Genomic DNA, 16,763 nt, shown 5'->3' with positions numbered 1-16,763 from the left:
TTATCTCAGTTCAACCAAGTCCACAAACAAAAATAGAATAATTTACAATAGCGTTTTTCTTTTACTATGCATGTTGCATAGTGGGACTTATGGGATTCCTTGCCTTGAACAATCCTCTTCAAATCTGGCTTAATTCCGTTGTTGCCACTCGAAGCAATTCCATCACATGGTGTCAATCAGAACAGGTGTCTGAAAATCGAACGGTGCACTTAGGCCATGAATGCCGCATTATGGGGGGCTGGAGTAATCAAACGCCCACCAATAAACCACTTTAGCCGAAGAGAGTGTTCGACATTCGGATGCGGTTCTCCCGCAACGCTGCTCTTACACCGTGTCCGCTGAATTGAGGGCGGCTGGAGAAAGCGTCACCGTAAACTACTTTAGCCAAAGTGCGGGACATCCAGCTGCCCATAATGCGGCGTTCATGGCGTAAGTGCAGTGTTTGATTTTCGGACACTTTCATTCGCGTAACCCACCGTAGAACGGCCCGCTCGACATTCGGATGTGGTCTTTCCGCGTTTGGCCCACGAGTTTGAGACCCGTGCCCTACTGGGAAACTTTGCGTTTTTTTCATCTCACGCATGCGCGTTTGACGAAAAATACCGTATTGAACTCAAGCGAAGCGAACACGCACATACAAAAAAACACAAACTTAGATATGAACGTAAGAGCCGCATGACACCAGGCAAAGAGCCGCATGCTGCTCGCGAGCCGCAGGTTGGCCACCCCTGATGTAAGACAATCAAATGAAGAGTAGGGCGGGTCTATGCCTTGGTTGTCTAGATATTGTAATAATAGATAGATAGATAGATTAGCAGCAAGCATGTTTACAATATATACAATAGCATGGCAGAACATATTAATTTTAAGAATTTAAATAATAAAGGAAATGAAAACATAAAAAATTACTATGGGCGTTGCTGTACTTATATCCTGGGCTCAGGTGTAGTATCACTGTTGTCATGTCAACCTCTCAGTAACAACGTCCAATCACCCTTTCTCCACTGCTGAAAAAAATATCTTTCTGGGTGACACACATATTTCTGTTGTAAACTCATTCATGTTGCTTTTTTCTCCCCGTAAGAGGGAGAGGAGGGAGAGGTGCCTCACGAGATCGAGGCACCCTGATGGGAAACTTCCGGTTGTCTCACAATCAAAGAGCTGATTGGCTCTCAGTTTTGACAAGATACTATTTTTTCTGTGCAATTTTAATAACTCCAGCTAGATTGTAGGATGTTAGTCTCATGTTGTGCAAATAGGTTTTAATAAAAAAAATCATATATTACGCGGTTGATCAAAATGTACTTTCTTGATATCTATGTGTAGACGAAGTGAGTTGAGGTGCTTTGGACCTCCACTACCTGGTTATCTGGAAGATGGCGCCCTCTTGTGTTGAGTTTCAGTGTTCACCTGTTGAGACGCTGCAGAATAACGTGTAACAACTTCACTGAGCCTTTACCAGCTTTAAACTTCATCAGCAAAGAGACATTTAAAGTTATGTAATTTCACACAACGTCAGTCTGTTCACAGGAGTCACCCCCTGTAACCCTGATGCTGCATTCAGGGCACATGGGAAAGATGGTAGAGAAGAGCCTCCACTTTACAAACCGTATTCACATCAGCTCTCAGGTGATGAATATTATTTGTGAATGTGATGTCTGAGGGTGTTAGTTACAGTGTCTTTGACTTCTTAAATTCTGATGTCAGGAATCAACAAATCCTCGACAGACCCAAACATGAAAGATTATTATTATTTTATTAGTTTTTAAGAGTGTGTGATAAATTATTTGTTGACAAACGCTTGGTTGTAAAAAGCAACAAGTGATATCAAACTGCTCATTTCTCTGTGACGAAGATGTTTGTGAAGAAACTTTTTTGTGCTTATTTTATACATTTGCTTTGTATTAAATGCTGAAATAAAGACAAGAGGAAAATACTTTTTCATATTTGTTTATTCATCATGTAAACATTCAGTTTGTTCTCACACACATCAGTAAAGTCTGTGAAATGACTCTTGATCAATGATTCCAAGGACAGATTCACTTCATCCACACAATCAGTGTGACCTGAGACTCAGCCACGTTAAAGATGATGAGTTCCTCTCTTCATAAACATGCATCGGAAGATAAACAACAGTAGAAAAGCATCAACAGAAATATTAAATCAGACATTTAGAGCTCGGTGAAGATTACAATGGCATCAAACTCAACAAAATGATAACAAACGTCATCATGAGAGCCTCCATGGATAAACAGACACTGGAAAGAGCGCCACCTACAGGAACTCAAACATGTACAGAACAACTCGAGAAGATGTTGAAGTAGCAGCCAGAATGTTTGACTGACAGCTGATCTCAGTGCAGCGAAGAAACGCCTCAACAATCAGCTCTCAGACAAACATGGAGACTAAATGAGTTTCACAGTTTAACCCTCAAATGACTGCTGTCTACTTTAGTTTACAACTCAGGATCAGTCACTCCAATCTTCTTCATCAAAATAAGGCTGTCTGCAACCATTTCCATCACCATGCTGACTCCAACCATTTCCATCTCGATGCTGACTCCAACCATTTCCATCACGAGGCTGACGTTTTTTCCTTGATTTAGGTTTCTTGATCTTGACCTCTGCCATTGGAGACAATCGTGAAGCGTCCACTCCTCTCAACGCCAGTGAGACGTTTGGCCATTCCTCTTCCATGAATTCCAGTAGTTCATCTCTGATTTCTGAAACAGCGTCTGACACGCCCTCAAAGTAGCTCAGAGGACGGATGTTGATGCTGGATGAGTCTCTGGACTCACTGAGGGGTGACAGTGAGGGGTAGTTGAGTAGAAACTGGTTGAGATCCTCTGACTGTGAGATCTTCTCCAGCTCAGCGTCGCTCTTCTTCAGCTCAGTGATCTCCTGCTCCAGCTTCTCCTGAAGCCTTTTGACTCCACTCAATTCAGTTCTCTGCTGGGATCTGACCTGCTGCTTCACATCAGATCTACTTTTCTGCATGAGACGGATCAGCTCAGTGAAGGTCTTCTTACTGTGCTTCACTGTTTCATCAGCAGAGACGTTGATGTCCTCCACCTCCTGATGGAGCAGCTTCAGGTCTTTCTCCCTGTTCAGGATTCTCTGGTAGATGTTTAGTCGACTCCCCTCCAGCTTTCTCTGCCTCTTGGTCCTTTCTGCTACAGCTAAGACTGTGTTGTGGCCTTTGTGTTCATACTTGAAGCAGAGATAACAGATACACTGCTGATCAGTACGGCAAAAGATCATCATCACCTCATTGTGACGAGAGCAGATGTTCTCCTGGAGCTTGTTGGAGGGGTCCACCAGCTTGTGTTTCTTAAATGTTGGTGAGTCATAATGAGGCTGAAGATGTTTCTTACAGTAAGAAGCCAAACATACCAGACAGGACTTAAACGCCTTCAGTCTCCTCCCAGTGCAGACATCACAGGCCACATCTTCAGGTCCAGCATAGCAGTGATCAGCAGGAGCAGCTTGGAGTCCAGTCTTCTTCAGCTCCTCCACTAAATCTGCCAACATGGTGTTCTTCCCCAGGACAGGCCTCGGTGTGAAGTCCTGCCTACACTGAGGGCAGCTGTAGAGTTTCTTTACATCCTCTTTATTCCAGTGGCTTTTAATACAGTTCATGCAGTAGTTGTGTCCACAGGGAATAGTCACCGGATCCTTCAGGAGATCCAGACAGATGCAACAAGAGAAGGTCTCCCGGTCCAGCTGAACTCCTTTTTGCGCCATTTTATCGCTCACAAATAACGACTGGCTGGCGTCGAATAGTCCAAAACTTAGCGGTTACCTCCTAACTCCTAGTCTTAATCACTTTTCCTTGACCTCTGTGTAAAACGTCTACAGAAGAAGAAGAAGAAGAAGAAAAAAAAGAAAAGCTGGGAAGGTGAAATCACGAGGAGTTTGGAAAAGACAACCGCGTTGTTTCGAGCATGCGACTACACTTTCACCAAACTACGTAGTTATGAGGCGACGGCTGGCGGACGTTAGTGACGTCAGTCGGCGGCGGTAAAACTAAAATCTTCAGGAGATTTGACTACAAAAAAGCGCGCCTTAGATACTTCGTCCGTGTGCTGAAGCTGTCGGCGTTTCTCAATTCAAAGTACACAGAGTACAGACTTGTGTTCTTTTGGAGTCTGGACTTGGGAGTCCAGACTCCGGAGGACGGGAGAACGGGAGGACGGTCTTTCTGCGATTGGAACAGCAGCTTACTTGATGACGTCACCACATCAGCTGTTCTTGCTCCTGAGTTTACTCTAATTATTCACTGTAAATAATTTTTTACAGTCAAAAACAATATGACAACCCTGTTTTTTCATTATTCTTTAAATATAATTATTTTATTTTGAATTATGTATATATATATATATTTATATACACACCATTAAACATAAAATAATCATACACATATAATTGTATTCATGTTGTGTACAAAATAAAAACATGTATTTATATTGTTTATACATATTTAGATTATATATAAATATGTATATATAATAAATATATATATATTACACATGTAATTGCAAACAATTCGGTCAAAAGTAAAAAGACACCATGAGTTCAACATTAAAATGTAATTAAAATATTAAGTTATGAATCTTAACCCTCAGTCAAACTCAGGGACGTGCGGTCAGGTGAGGCAGGTGAGGCAGAGCCTCTGAGGGTGTTAGTTTAAGTGTCTTTGTCTTCTTAAATTCTGATGTGTCAGGAATCAACAAATCCTCTACAGACCCAAACATGAATTATTCTTATTATTTTATTAGTTTTTAAGAGTGTGTGATAAATTATTTGTAGACAAACTCTTGGTTGTAAAAAGCAACAAGTGATATCAAACTGCTCATTTCTGTGATGAAACTTTTTTGTGCTTATTTTATACATTTGCTTTGTATTAAATGCTGAAATAAAGACAAGAGGAAAATACTTTTTCATATTTGTTTATTCATCATGTAAACATTCAGTTTGTTCTCACACACATCAGTAAAGTCTGTGAAATGACTCTTGATCAATGATTCCAAGGACAGATTCACTTCATCCACACAATCAGAGGACCTGAGACTCAGCCACGTTAAAGATGATGAGTTCCTCTCTTCATAAACATGCATCGGAAGAGAAACAACAGTAGAAAAGCATCAACAGAAATATTAAATCAGACATTTAGAGCTCGGTGAAGATTACAATGGCATCAAACTCAACAAAATGATAACAAACGTCATCATGAGAGCCTCCATGGATAAACACACTGGAAAGAGCGCCACCTACAGGAACTCAAACATGTACAGAACAACTCGAGAAGATGTTGAAGTAGCAGCCAGAATGTTTGACTGACAGCTGATCTCAGTGCAGCGAAGAAACGCCTCAACAATCAGCTCTCAGACAAACATGGAGACTAAATGAGTTTAACCCTCAAATGACTGCTGTCTACTTTAGTTTACAACTCAGGACCAGTCACTCCAATCTTCTTCATCAGAATAAGGCTGTCTGCAACCATTTCCATCACGAGGCTGACTCCAACCATTTCCATCACGAGGCTGACGTTTTTTCCTTGATTTAGGTTACTTGATCTTGACCTCTGCCATTGTCCACTCCTCTCAACGGCAGTGAGACGTTTGGCCATTCCTCTTCCATGAATTCCAGTAGTTCATCTCTGATTTCTAAAACGGCGACTGTCACGGCCTCAAAGTATCTCAGAGGACGGAGGTCGATGCTGGATGAGTCTCTGGACTTACTGAGGGGTGACAGTGAGGGGTAGTTGAGTAGAAACTGGTTGAGATCCTCTGTCTGTGAGATCTTCTCCAGCTCAGCGTCGCTCTTCTTCAGCTCAGTGATCTCCTGCTCCAGCTTCTCCTGAAGCCTTTTGACTCCACTCAATTCAGTTCTCTGCTGGGATCTGACCTGCTGCTCCACATCAGATCTTCTTTTCTGCATGAGACAGATCAGCTCAGTGAAGCTCTTCTCACTGTACTCCACTGTTTCATCAGCAGAGACGTTGATGTCCTCCACCTTCTGTTGGAGCAGCTTCAGGTCTTTCTCCCTGTTCAGGATTCTCTGGTAGATGTTTAGTCGACTCCCCTCCAGCTTTTTCTGCCTCTTGGTCCTTTCTGCTACAGCTAAGACTGTGTTGTGGCCTTTGTGTTCATCCACAGAGCAGAGATAACAGATACACTGCTGATTAGTACGGCAAAAGATCTTCATCACCTCATTGTGACGAGAGCAGATGTTCTCCTGGAGCTTGTTGGAGGGGTCCACCAGCTTGTGTTTCTTAAATGTTGGTGAGTCATAATGAGGCTGAAGATGTTTCTTACAGTAAGAAGCCAAACATACCAGACAGGACTTGAAGGCCTTCAGTCTCCTCCCAGTGCAGACATCACAGGGCACATCTTCAGGTCCAGCATAGCAGTGATCAGCAGGAGCAGCTTGGAGTCCAGTCTTCTTCAGCTCCTCCACTAAATCTGCCAACATGGTGTTCTTCCCCAGGACAGGCCTCGGTGTGAAGTCCTGCCTACACTGAGGGCAGCTGTAGAGTTTCTTTACATCCTCTTTATTCCAGTGGGTTTTAATACAGTTCATGCAGTAGCTGTGTCCACAGGGAATAGTCACCGGATCCTTCAGGAGTTCCAGACAGATGCAACAAGAGAAGGTCTCCCGGTCCAGCTGAACTCCTTTCTGCGCCATTCTATCGCTCAAAAATAACGACTGGCTGGCGTCAAATAGTCCAAAACTCAGCGGTTACCTCCTAACTCCTAGTCTTAATCACTTTTCCTTGACCTCTGTGTAAAACGTCCACAGAAAAAGAAGAAAAAAAAGGAAAAGCTGGGAAGAAGAAATCACGAGGAGTTTGGAAAAGAAACCCGCGTTGTTTCGAGCATGCGACTACGTAGTTATGAGGCGACGGCCGGCGGACGTTAGTGACGTCACCCCGCGGCGGTAAAACTACAATGTTCAGGAGATGGACTACAAAAAAGCGCGTCTTAGATACTTCGTTCGTTTGCTGAAGCTGCGTTCGGACCAAAAAGCGAGTAAAGCGTTGTCGTATGTGTTTATTTGCTCAATTATTTGTGAATAATTAGCTTCATTTGAGCCGGAAAGGGGCGTGGTTTAACTGTAAAAACAGTTATCATTTTCGCTAACCACTATTTCTGCTCTATAGTTGTTGTTGACATCCCACAAACGTCGGAACATTCAACACCCTCGTGTTTGGGTTCATAACATCACCCGGAGGCTCACACAACTCGGTGACTTTCACGGACTACGTCTGGATAACTGCCGCTTTTAGCGCTACTAGAGTAGCAGCATTAGCATCACCAACGGCATGACGTCAGTGATGACGCGGGAGCATCTCAACACTGATTGGCTTTCGCAACCTAGCGTCGGGCGATTTTCTTTTTTCCAAAACTTTATTAACAACATTAACAAGCTGGTTCGATTAATAAATGGACGAAGCAGGAATAAAAATGAAAGAAGGAATATAAAAGTGAAGCCAAGGGGTTGTCACAAAGTACAAAGCTTCTAAACTCTCTCTGTGTTCAGTTTCAAACATGCTGAATTAAATACGATCTATCACTAACCCATAATACTCTTTGTTGTAATGTAGATTATATTCTGATCATAAGAAGATGCACTTATATACTTCCGGGTCATTTTACTTCGTTAGGAACCTTCTTAACCAAAAAGTATTATTCAATAAGGAATAGTCCTTTAATTCATTCCAGTAAGAGGAGCAGTTTGAGGGACTGATTACTTTCAGAAGGTAGAATAATTTGGTTTGGAGACGGCTCAACAGTTTTCAGAATTATCTCTTCTTATTCTTCCCTAAAATACAGTTTGATCAACGTTTTTTAATGATAATAATAATTTTTAAAAATACAGCAGAATAATATATGAATGTGTCACTGCTGTATAAGTGATGAAAGTCCAAAATAATTGTACTTATTTGATAAAGTCCTTTAATTCCGCATGGACTCGTTTACTGATGGAGGTCATATCAGGACTAAACCGAGACCAGATAAAAGTTCCTCACTGTCACTTTCAGGGGCGACAGCTCATGGCTGTTTAAATAAATTGTTTGAATGTCTGTCAGGCTCTGGGATCAAGTAATGATTTAGGGATCAGTTTCACCTGCATTTAGAGTTAAAGTGTTAAATAGAACCCTTAAAAAGGAAAATGCATCAATTTGTACTAGTTTTCAGTCGGTTCCTTTATTGTTCAAATAGAAGAAACAACTCCAATGCGAGTTAATATTTTAAATATCACTGTGTCTAAGAAAACATGACTGAATCCAGAATGAAACTAAAAACCCAACCGTCTTTGATTTGCTTTTATCATCTCGTCCACTCGTGTTGATGAGGCACTTCGCGTGTTCGATGGAATATTTGGAATTCATATCAAAACTGCCTGTGGCGAGCAAAGAAATGAGCAACACACACGTCGGCACGGAGTCACAACGCTTCTCTGAAACCCAACGGTTTGCTGTTCGTCAGCCATGTAGCTCGAAAATTTATAAAAATCAACTGGTTGTGGCTTGCGATTTCAAAGATGCTAAAAAGTTACAAGCAGCGACGCAAAAATTATGATTAAGTGCCTGAAATCTCACAGCGAGTGAACTATTGTGCGTCTGTTATTTAGGAAGTAGTCGATGAGTGAACAAGGGAGTGAGCGTCTCGGGCCGGCGAGGCCTCAGCAGTGGGACTCGGCCATCCTCTCGGGCCGAGCTGACTGGCAGGTGGCGGGCGGCGTGAAGACGTCGGGGTCGCTGATGCCCAGGTGGAGGTCGAAGAAGCGGGTGGAGGTGATGACGCTGCTGTTCTTGGCGTAGGTCTCCTGCACCGGGTAGCAGTCCTTCAGCGTGTAGACGCCCACCCAGGTCTCATCTGGAGGGGGGACATGAACAGACAAGGACGTTTTTATTTTATATATATATATATATATATAAATGTAACTAATGACTAGGCAGAGATACAAATATCTTTAAATCTAAAAATGTCTATAAACTGTGTCAGGGGTTTCTCCCCCTGGTTGAATTTCACTAAAATAATTGTCTCTTTTGGCCATTGTTGACCAAATCGTCCCAGAAAAATAAAAAACCCAGACACAAAACTAAACTAAGTAATTTTAGCCCTTCTCTTTGCATTTCCTCTGCAAGTTAGTATCTGAAGCTTAAAGATAAATTTAACCAACCATATTTAACTAATGACAACTGTACCGGTATATAATATGGTCTTGTTATATTAAAAAATTCAATCGTCCCACCGCATCTGGAAGCAGCACCTTGTTTTTGATATTTTTATTAGATTTCACTGATGTCCCGGAAAGACACTCGGCAGACGAGCCACACATGTTGAAAAAAAAAAACTGTCTGACTCACGTTGGCGTGCCGGCTTCCTGTCTGACCACTCCTGAACCTCCACGCTGTCCCCGGGGCCCCCGATGTCGTACTGGTCCTCGAAGGTGGAGTTGTCTGGGATGTCGAAGGGATCCCAGGACCCCGAGAGAGCGATCTTTGAGCAGGCCTTGGTCTTCTGGTCGATCTGGAACATCACCATGCTCTGGTACAAGTAGATGTACTCATAGAACCTGGAGGAAGGGGGGATCATTGGATTTAAGGCTGCATACATATTGATTTTCTGGCCACTTTGGAACATGAAGCCAGGCGGAAACTTTCGGTTCTTCTGAGTGAAACCAATGCGGAAGTATCTGGAAACTGCATTCTCTCTATTATTTATATATATATATATATATATATGTATATATACACCCCCACACACACACATATATATACAAAAATATATGTATATATATATAAATATATTCCAATATATGTATATATATTTTTTCATATACACGTGTACCTATAAATGCACATATAAATATATATATATAGATAAATATATATAAACATATATACCCCCCCCCACACACACACACACACACACATATATATATATAAATATATGTATATATATTCGCATATATATATATAATATTCATATACATGTGTACCTATAAATGCACACATATATATATATACATATATATTAATAAGATATAGATACTATAATAACATATATAATACACATGTCATACACTTGCCCATGAGATAACTTTGTGCAGTAGTCAGACAATAAAACCCTAAAGGCTCAGGCCCTCTTACCTCTGACAGGGCGCGTGCTTCTTGTTCTGCTGCAGGACCCGGATCCTCTGCTTCAGGCCGTCGTAGGACACCGAGGCTCGGCTGTTCCTCCCGCTGCTGTGGTCGAACATCACCCATCTGCCCTCCCACTGCTGCGGGGCGAGGCACGGCGCGGCCGCCGGGGACGCGTCCAGCCTGGGCAGGCCGAGGACAGACGCCCCGGCAGCGGCCAGGAACACGAGCAACAGTCGGTGCATTGCTTCTCTGGTACGATCGGCGGTCCCGTTAGCGGATCCCGTTGTTGTCCTGGTTGTTGTTGCCGATACACGGCACCTGCTGCCGACAATTTGAATTGGGTTTCCGGTTGTGGTTTTCAAAATAAAATATGACAGTGTCTACAAATGCCAATAAACTCCAAATATGTTTACTACAGAAAGCATACATGTTTTAATTAATAAAAGGGGAATACAAAAAAAAGTAAAACTGATTAAAGTATTGAAGATACTTGCAATTGCAAGTTTAACTGCTTTCTAATTTCAGAATTAAAATTGTTGTAAAACATTCAAACATGACCTAACTTGGCTAACATGATCGGTGAAAGAAAAAGTTAATAATATAGTAGGCTACTGCTAGTTGTGAACTATTTTCTATTGAATTAAAACTAATTAAACTAAATACTGTTGGGTCAATCTGCTGATTATGTTATCAATTAATCGAGCTCAAAGTGTCTCCTTCACAGTCCAAAGCTCAACATTATTCAAATACAATATACATATTAAAATAACATTTTTGAAGCTGGAAACATGACATTATTTAATTCATAATGCGAAATAAAAATCAAGTATTTTTGATCATATGTTATTATCGGTAAAAATTAATGGTGTACAAGATAACTAGCTGCAACATTAAAGAGATTAACACATACTATATTATAATAATAATGTGAGAAAGAAAAGAATGTCTTCAAGCAGTTAAACTCTATTGTGATGCCGATACATGTGTACTTTTACTTGTATTTAACCTTTTATTGTTAAGAGAACAGAGTATGCAAAAATATTCGCATGCACCATTTTTTTTGAATAGGCAAAAATGAAGCATTTAGACCCCATGCCAAAAAATGCATTTCACATAATTATTACTATTATTATTAATAATACTAATACTAATAATAGTAATACTTTATTATTATTCATTAATTGTTATTATTAATAATAATAATAATAATATTTTTATTATTATTAGTAGTATTATTACCTTCGCATTGAAAATGCGCAAGGTTATGTTTTGATCGCCATGTATTTATTTATTTATTTGTATGCGTGTTATTCGCATAACAAAAAAAGCTTTAAACCGAATCGCATGAGATTTGGTGGGATGATTGGTTATTATCCGGGGACCATTTGATTAGATTTTGGGATCGATCGGGTCAAAGGTCAAGGTCATGAAAAGGTCAACATCTTCTTGAATCGCATGAAATTTGGTGGGATGATTGCTTATTATCCGGGAGCCATTTGATTAGATTTTGGGATCTATCGGGTCAAAGGTCAAGGTCATGGAAAGGTCAAAATCTTCTTTTTACCATAGCGTGGTCAATTTTTATCCAATTGGCATGCAACTAATGCCAAAATGTTCATAATTCAATGCCCAATCTTGTGATATGCGAAGGTATGCGCTCTACCGAGTGCCCGTTCTAGTTATAATTGTGTCAATCCCGGCCAATTCGGAAAGCGCCCCACATCGTGTCGCAAACGTGAAGCGTCACGCCGTGTGACGCTGCGCGATGACGTCACTTCTCGTCTCCGCTCTGGCCAACATGGCGAAGGGACAACGTGGGAACACGGCTTCGTCTACGAAGACGACGGAAATGGACCCGAGGACCGAGGGCTTCAGTTTAATGCTCACGTCCAGCGACGACGAGGCGCCCGAGGAGATGACCTTTGAAGACTCGAAGGCGGAGGCGCTGCGGAGCATGAAGGAGGCGCTGCTCTCCGCCAGAAGGTAGCGCGCATGAGGCCGGAGAACCACACTCCGTTGAAAGGAGCCTGGCTTCGGTCGTTTTCCAAATTGAATGCACTACATTAAATTATTATTATTTATTTGGTCGCACTTTTCACGTCGGTGTGCATATTATACCCTGAGCGGTTCCCAACAAGTCAGAACTGTGTCTTTACACGCTTTAAGACTCGCGCATGCGTGTAAGCAACATACGTCTATTTGTTCATATGAGTGTAAGAGCCACTAAACCCCAGATAAATGTTAATATTATCATTCTGATGTGATTGCATTGCCATGTTTGCAGGGACAAAGAGCTGCTGAAGGAGAAGAGAAGGAAGAGGCAGGAGTTGTTCCAGGAACAGAAGGTGTGTGTGTTTGTAGAAACATTGGTGTTTATTCATATATATACCTGCGCAGATGTTAAGAAAAGCCTGTTTGTGAATATGTACATCTTCTATTAGAGTACCCACTTGTACAAATGGGACACATACAGTTATTATCTCAAAACAGATGGTGCAAAAAACTAGTGAAATATTGTGAATCAAACTTTTTAAATTTGTACTTAATTTGTGTTTACATAATTATTTATGGAGATATTTTGCCAATAAATGCAAATTTACTCTGCGACATGATGGATTAGTCCCGTCGACAAGTAAGAAAGACATAAATAATTTATATTATGAGATGAATGTTGCATCCTTTGCCTTCCAAAATATTGCCATATTTTCAAATGTTGGTTTTCTATTGAACTTCATCCACTCAAATTAATCCTTTTAATTGTTTCGTAGTTACATCTAATAAATAAAACTCCCTTTGTTCCCACAGAAAAGAAAACTCCTATCGGCTGAAGTGTTGGAAGAAATCAACTCCGCCCCTTCAAAGTAAAGTCACTTCCACTTTGAACATCTTCTCCACCAAAATTCACTCAAAACATGCTTTTATTTTCTTTAAACAGGAAGCAGAAGCAAACTGAGGCTAAAGGTAAAGAAGCTCATTTGTGCCCTCACGTATTTTAGACCTTTAGAGGAAACTGGTGTAATAAAAAGAGCTTCAGGTCAAATCTGTGTTTTTATTTGTCCTCCAGCGGCTGAAGAAGACGAGGGGAAGAAGGAGAGCGGGAAACCAGCACAGGCCCGAAAGTATGTAAACGCACCTTTTCCCAGAGCGAAGATCAGGAAGAAGAAACCTAACGTCCAACTCGTCGCTGCAGCAGTTTAAACTCCGGACCGGACTCTAACCGGACTCTTATGTTGTCATTTCAGTCTGAAGGGAAACTACACAGTGACGACAGTGAAGGGGCGAGTGGCGGCGGCCTCGCAGCAACAGGCGGCGGAGGACTTCCTCCAGTCCCGGCTGTACGGGCCGGGAAGCTGCAGGACCACGAGTAAGACGGGGAGCGTTACGCGTTGCGTATGGGGTGTTGTTTCCATAGCAACGGGATTATTAAAATGGCTGTTGTGGTTGAGGAAAAACAGTTTTAGTAAGGGTATGAAAACCATCGCACTTTTTTTTTTTCTCAAACTGCTGGTTTTTATATCGTGAGCAGAATAAGTTCTGCCATAAATTATTATACAGAAGAAAAAAAACTTTTTTTATTTGTGGGTGCATTTTGAACCAATTGTTTTATGATTTTAAGTGAACACAAATAATTTAGATGTTTATGCTTCTGAAGTGTCAATCGAGTGTTTTGTGGTTGTTATTTTTTTACAAGTATATTGATTTATTACATTTCACTGTTGACACTCAGGTAAAATATTTAGAGCAGATAAATCGTATAAATATAACAAATTCTTACATACCTGATTTAAAATCTGATCTTTTTAACAATCTGAATGAATGAATCCAAATTGATCAGAATTCTAGGAACTTATTTTGAAACTAATCCTATTAAAAGATGAATGCCGCTCCTCCCTCGTGTCATGTGACGTTCTGCAAGCTACACTCTGTGCCAGTAGTCTGAGAAGACGATGATCTGTCTCAATTTTGAGTTTTTGCGACAGCGACGCTCCGTCCGGTTCCACCGAGGCGTCTCCTCTCTCGTGGGACGCCTGGGAACCCGACGGCGACATCTTGTTGAGTCTTGACCGTCGTCCCGTCGGCTTGTTTTACGGCTGATGGCGTTGACCCGTTATCTCCTCTCCTCCTCCCTTCAGGTAACGAGCTTCTCTCCATCCAGAACAAGACGGGGAAACACAAAAGTGCAGCGGTGCTGTTTGTCAAGAAGGACTGGGGTGAGTTTGTTTTCAGGTCACTGTGGTGGTGGAGCAGCGACGTCATGCTGCTGTGGTACCATGAGGGTTTCACAAGGGATCTGGTGCTGGAAAACACTACCGCGTTTGTCCACCGGGGTCGCCAACATAGAACTTTAACCCTCTAACCCAGAAATAAGTTTTTAATTGGTTATTCTTTTGGCTCCTGCTACATTTTTCTGTTGTGTTGTTTTATATCTGATATTAAAGTCCATCTCCATGGAAACATAATGACTAGAAAGAGAATTTTTGCAAGATTAAGGACATTTAACTCTGTTTAGCGCATAACTGCAATACCATAAAAATAGTTGAATGTCTTTAATCTTGCAAAAATTCGGAACCCCTGGAATCTATCATTTTGTCACCAGGCTTTAAGCGTTGTATATTTTTCCAACTTCCACTTCCAGTCGATGTGGTCATGTGACTGAGAATCCATCATGGCTTCCTAGTTGCTCTTTAGAGCTCAGAATGTTTTGTACAGAATCTGGTAAATCAAAAGGTTTATTTGGTATGACATCAAATGGACACGTATGTTCAAGGACCATTGGAGATGAAAATCTCCCCGCTGGCGAGTTTATATTTATTGGACGTTCTCTAATCCGTCGTGTCCTCTGTCCGATCAGCCCTTAAAGAGAAGGCCAAAGCAGAGAAGCTGAAGAGAAGGTGGATCCACAAGCAGAAGCTCCCCCCCTGCTGACCGGACCCCGGTACTGCACGCTGGATTTAACTGGACCCCGAATGCAGAGGAAGCCGAGCTCTGGACCTCTCGTTGGGGACCGGATGAGAACCTGGCAGCAGCCCGGACCCCCGGCTCATCACCGACATGTTCAACAACCCTCACGCGGGTTTGAAATACAGGACGGCTCCTCGGCTGCTTTTTGTTTTTAAAGAGCAGAACATGTGGAGCTGTTTAGTGTTAAAGGTGGGATTGTGTGTCTAACCTTAAACTAGTCATTTGTTTCATAAAAGATTGTTATAAGTTGCTTTTACGTGATTAGATTACTGAGTCAAGAGATTGTCGTTGATTATCTTTTGACCCAAAATGTCAAATATTTTCTGCTCGTGACATTCAATGAAATGTTTATAAAAAGATTCTTTACAAGAACAATCAGTTTCTGGATGTGATTATTTGAGTTATTTCACTTTAAATAAAGCTCAAACCAAACATGTGCACTGGTCAAAGTCAGAGTCTGATATTAGCCAAGTTTATTTTGATGTGGAGAATGAATTTTAGTAAATTAATTGAATAACTCAGTTTTTCCAGCAACACAAACCTAAATTAATATAAATGGAAGCTTGTCTAACAGTCGTTTTTAAGTGGACCCTTTTCCCTTCCAGGCTCCGTATGTGGAATAACCACAAGGGGATTATTTTAGGATCTAACTGAACTGTATCAGGACTTCAGCTTTTTTTCATTTCCTTATTTTAATAAATCTGTTCACCCTCAAACAAATAGCACTTTGTTTTTTTCCTCTAAAATTCTGCGTAACGCTTTCCTTAAACGGGCTAAAAGACTTCCACCGTGATCTTAGCACCACTTTACGACGGCATGCGGAGGGTTCAGACACTTTGTCTAACACGTTTTTTCCAAACGATGCCACCACTGCTTGCGATCCAGGATTAAAAGAGAACGAGAAAAGCTGTTTTCCACCACGTCAGTCAACTCGACCTCCTGAGGCGAAACAAAAAACAACTTAAAAGACGAGACGGTGTGAAGCGAACGCCTCGGACTTCCTGTTTCTCTGCAAGTGGCGAGAAGGAACCGTCGGAGCACACGGCTGCGTTGTCTTCCTAAAGGATTTCTTTTTGATCTTCTGAACAGTGCGATTGACAAATACTGATTTTCTTTTAATGGTTTTATTCTCCCTCTCGACTCGGAGGTCTTTTCATACATTAATGCTTTTTTCTCTTCCCAAAAGCAGAAAAAATAGAAACTAGACGACAGCGAAAACGCTACCAGACAGCAACCGAAGTAAAAATTAAAATCCACAGAAAATAAAATTACGACATTTCACTGCTGCTACCCGACATCAAAGCCAACTGAAATACATCCTTTTTTTTGTTTTTTGTGCACGCTCGTTTGAAAATATAACTTTTAATAATTTTTCAGCAGCAACATGTTTTTTTTCTCACCCGGTCTATTTGTGCACATCCAACATTTTTACTACGGATAAGATGACGAGAATGTTGGAGGAACCCCCCCAAAAAAGAACTGGAACTACGAAAGAGAGACGGCCAGCAAGAGCTCCTCCTCCTTTTGCATAATCCAGAACGAACACAGTGTGCGGATACCGAAAGTCGTGTGTGAATCGGCGCCGACGCGTTAGCAATCGGAGCTAATTAGCTTAGCTCGCTTCCACTTTGAGTGGATGTCGACGG

The 16,763-nt window shown here is 41.5% G+C and overlaps 4 protein-coding genes across 4 annotated transcripts; 1 reads left to right on the top strand and 3 right to left on the bottom strand.

Annotated features, from left to right (window-relative positions):
- Nucleotides 1-1,934: 1,934 nt before the first annotated feature.
- Nucleotides 1,935-4,114, bottom strand: LOC130198096 (E3 ubiquitin/ISG15 ligase TRIM25-like). Its single transcript, XM_056421177.1, has one exon. The coding sequence runs from the start codon at nt 3,741-3,743 to the stop codon at nt 2,469-2,471; it is 1,275 nt and encodes a 424-aa protein (XP_056277152.1). The 5' UTR covers nt 3,744-4,114; the 3' UTR covers nt 1,935-2,468.
- An 818-nt stretch (nt 4,115-4,932) lies between these two features.
- On the bottom strand, nt 4,933-8,099 carry LOC130197564 (E3 ubiquitin/ISG15 ligase TRIM25-like). Its single transcript, XM_056420295.1, has one exon. It carries the CDS (start codon nt 6,684-6,686, stop codon nt 5,562-5,564), a length of 1,125 nt encoding a protein of 374 aa, XP_056276270.1. The 5' UTR covers nt 6,687-8,099; the 3' UTR covers nt 4,933-5,561.
- A 91-nt stretch (nt 8,100-8,190) lies between these two features.
- epdr1 (ependymin related 1) lies at nt 8,191-10,476 on the bottom strand. Its single transcript, XM_056420301.1, has 3 exons — nt 10,162-10,476; nt 9,376-9,584; nt 8,191-8,881 (listed from the first exon to the last, which is right to left on the bottom strand). The coding sequence occupies exons 1-3, from the start codon at nt 10,395-10,397 to the stop codon at nt 8,688-8,690; spliced, it is 639 nt and encodes a 212-aa protein (XP_056276276.1). The 5' UTR covers nt 10,398-10,476; the 3' UTR covers nt 8,191-8,687.
- A 1,458-nt stretch (nt 10,477-11,934) lies between these two features.
- nol7 (nucleolar protein 7) lies at nt 11,935-16,542 on the top strand. Its single transcript, XM_056420300.1, has 8 exons — nt 11,935-12,138; nt 12,440-12,500; nt 12,961-13,016; nt 13,091-13,116; nt 13,220-13,274; nt 13,398-13,519; nt 14,289-14,366; nt 15,008-16,542. Exons 1-8 carry the CDS (start codon nt 11,954-11,956, stop codon nt 15,079-15,081), a joined length of 657 nt encoding a protein of 218 aa, XP_056276275.1. The 5' UTR covers nt 11,935-11,953; the 3' UTR covers nt 15,082-16,542.
- Nucleotides 16,543-16,763: the final 221 nt, after the last annotated feature.

This window comes from Pseudoliparis swirei, chromosome 8 (genome assembly GCF_029220125.1).
Source record: "Pseudoliparis swirei isolate HS2019 ecotype Mariana Trench chromosome 8, NWPU_hadal_v1, whole genome shotgun sequence".
NCBI lineage: Eukaryota > Metazoa > Chordata > Actinopteri > Perciformes > Liparidae > Pseudoliparis > Pseudoliparis swirei.
This window is presented reverse-complemented; position numbering and strand designations above follow the sequence as displayed.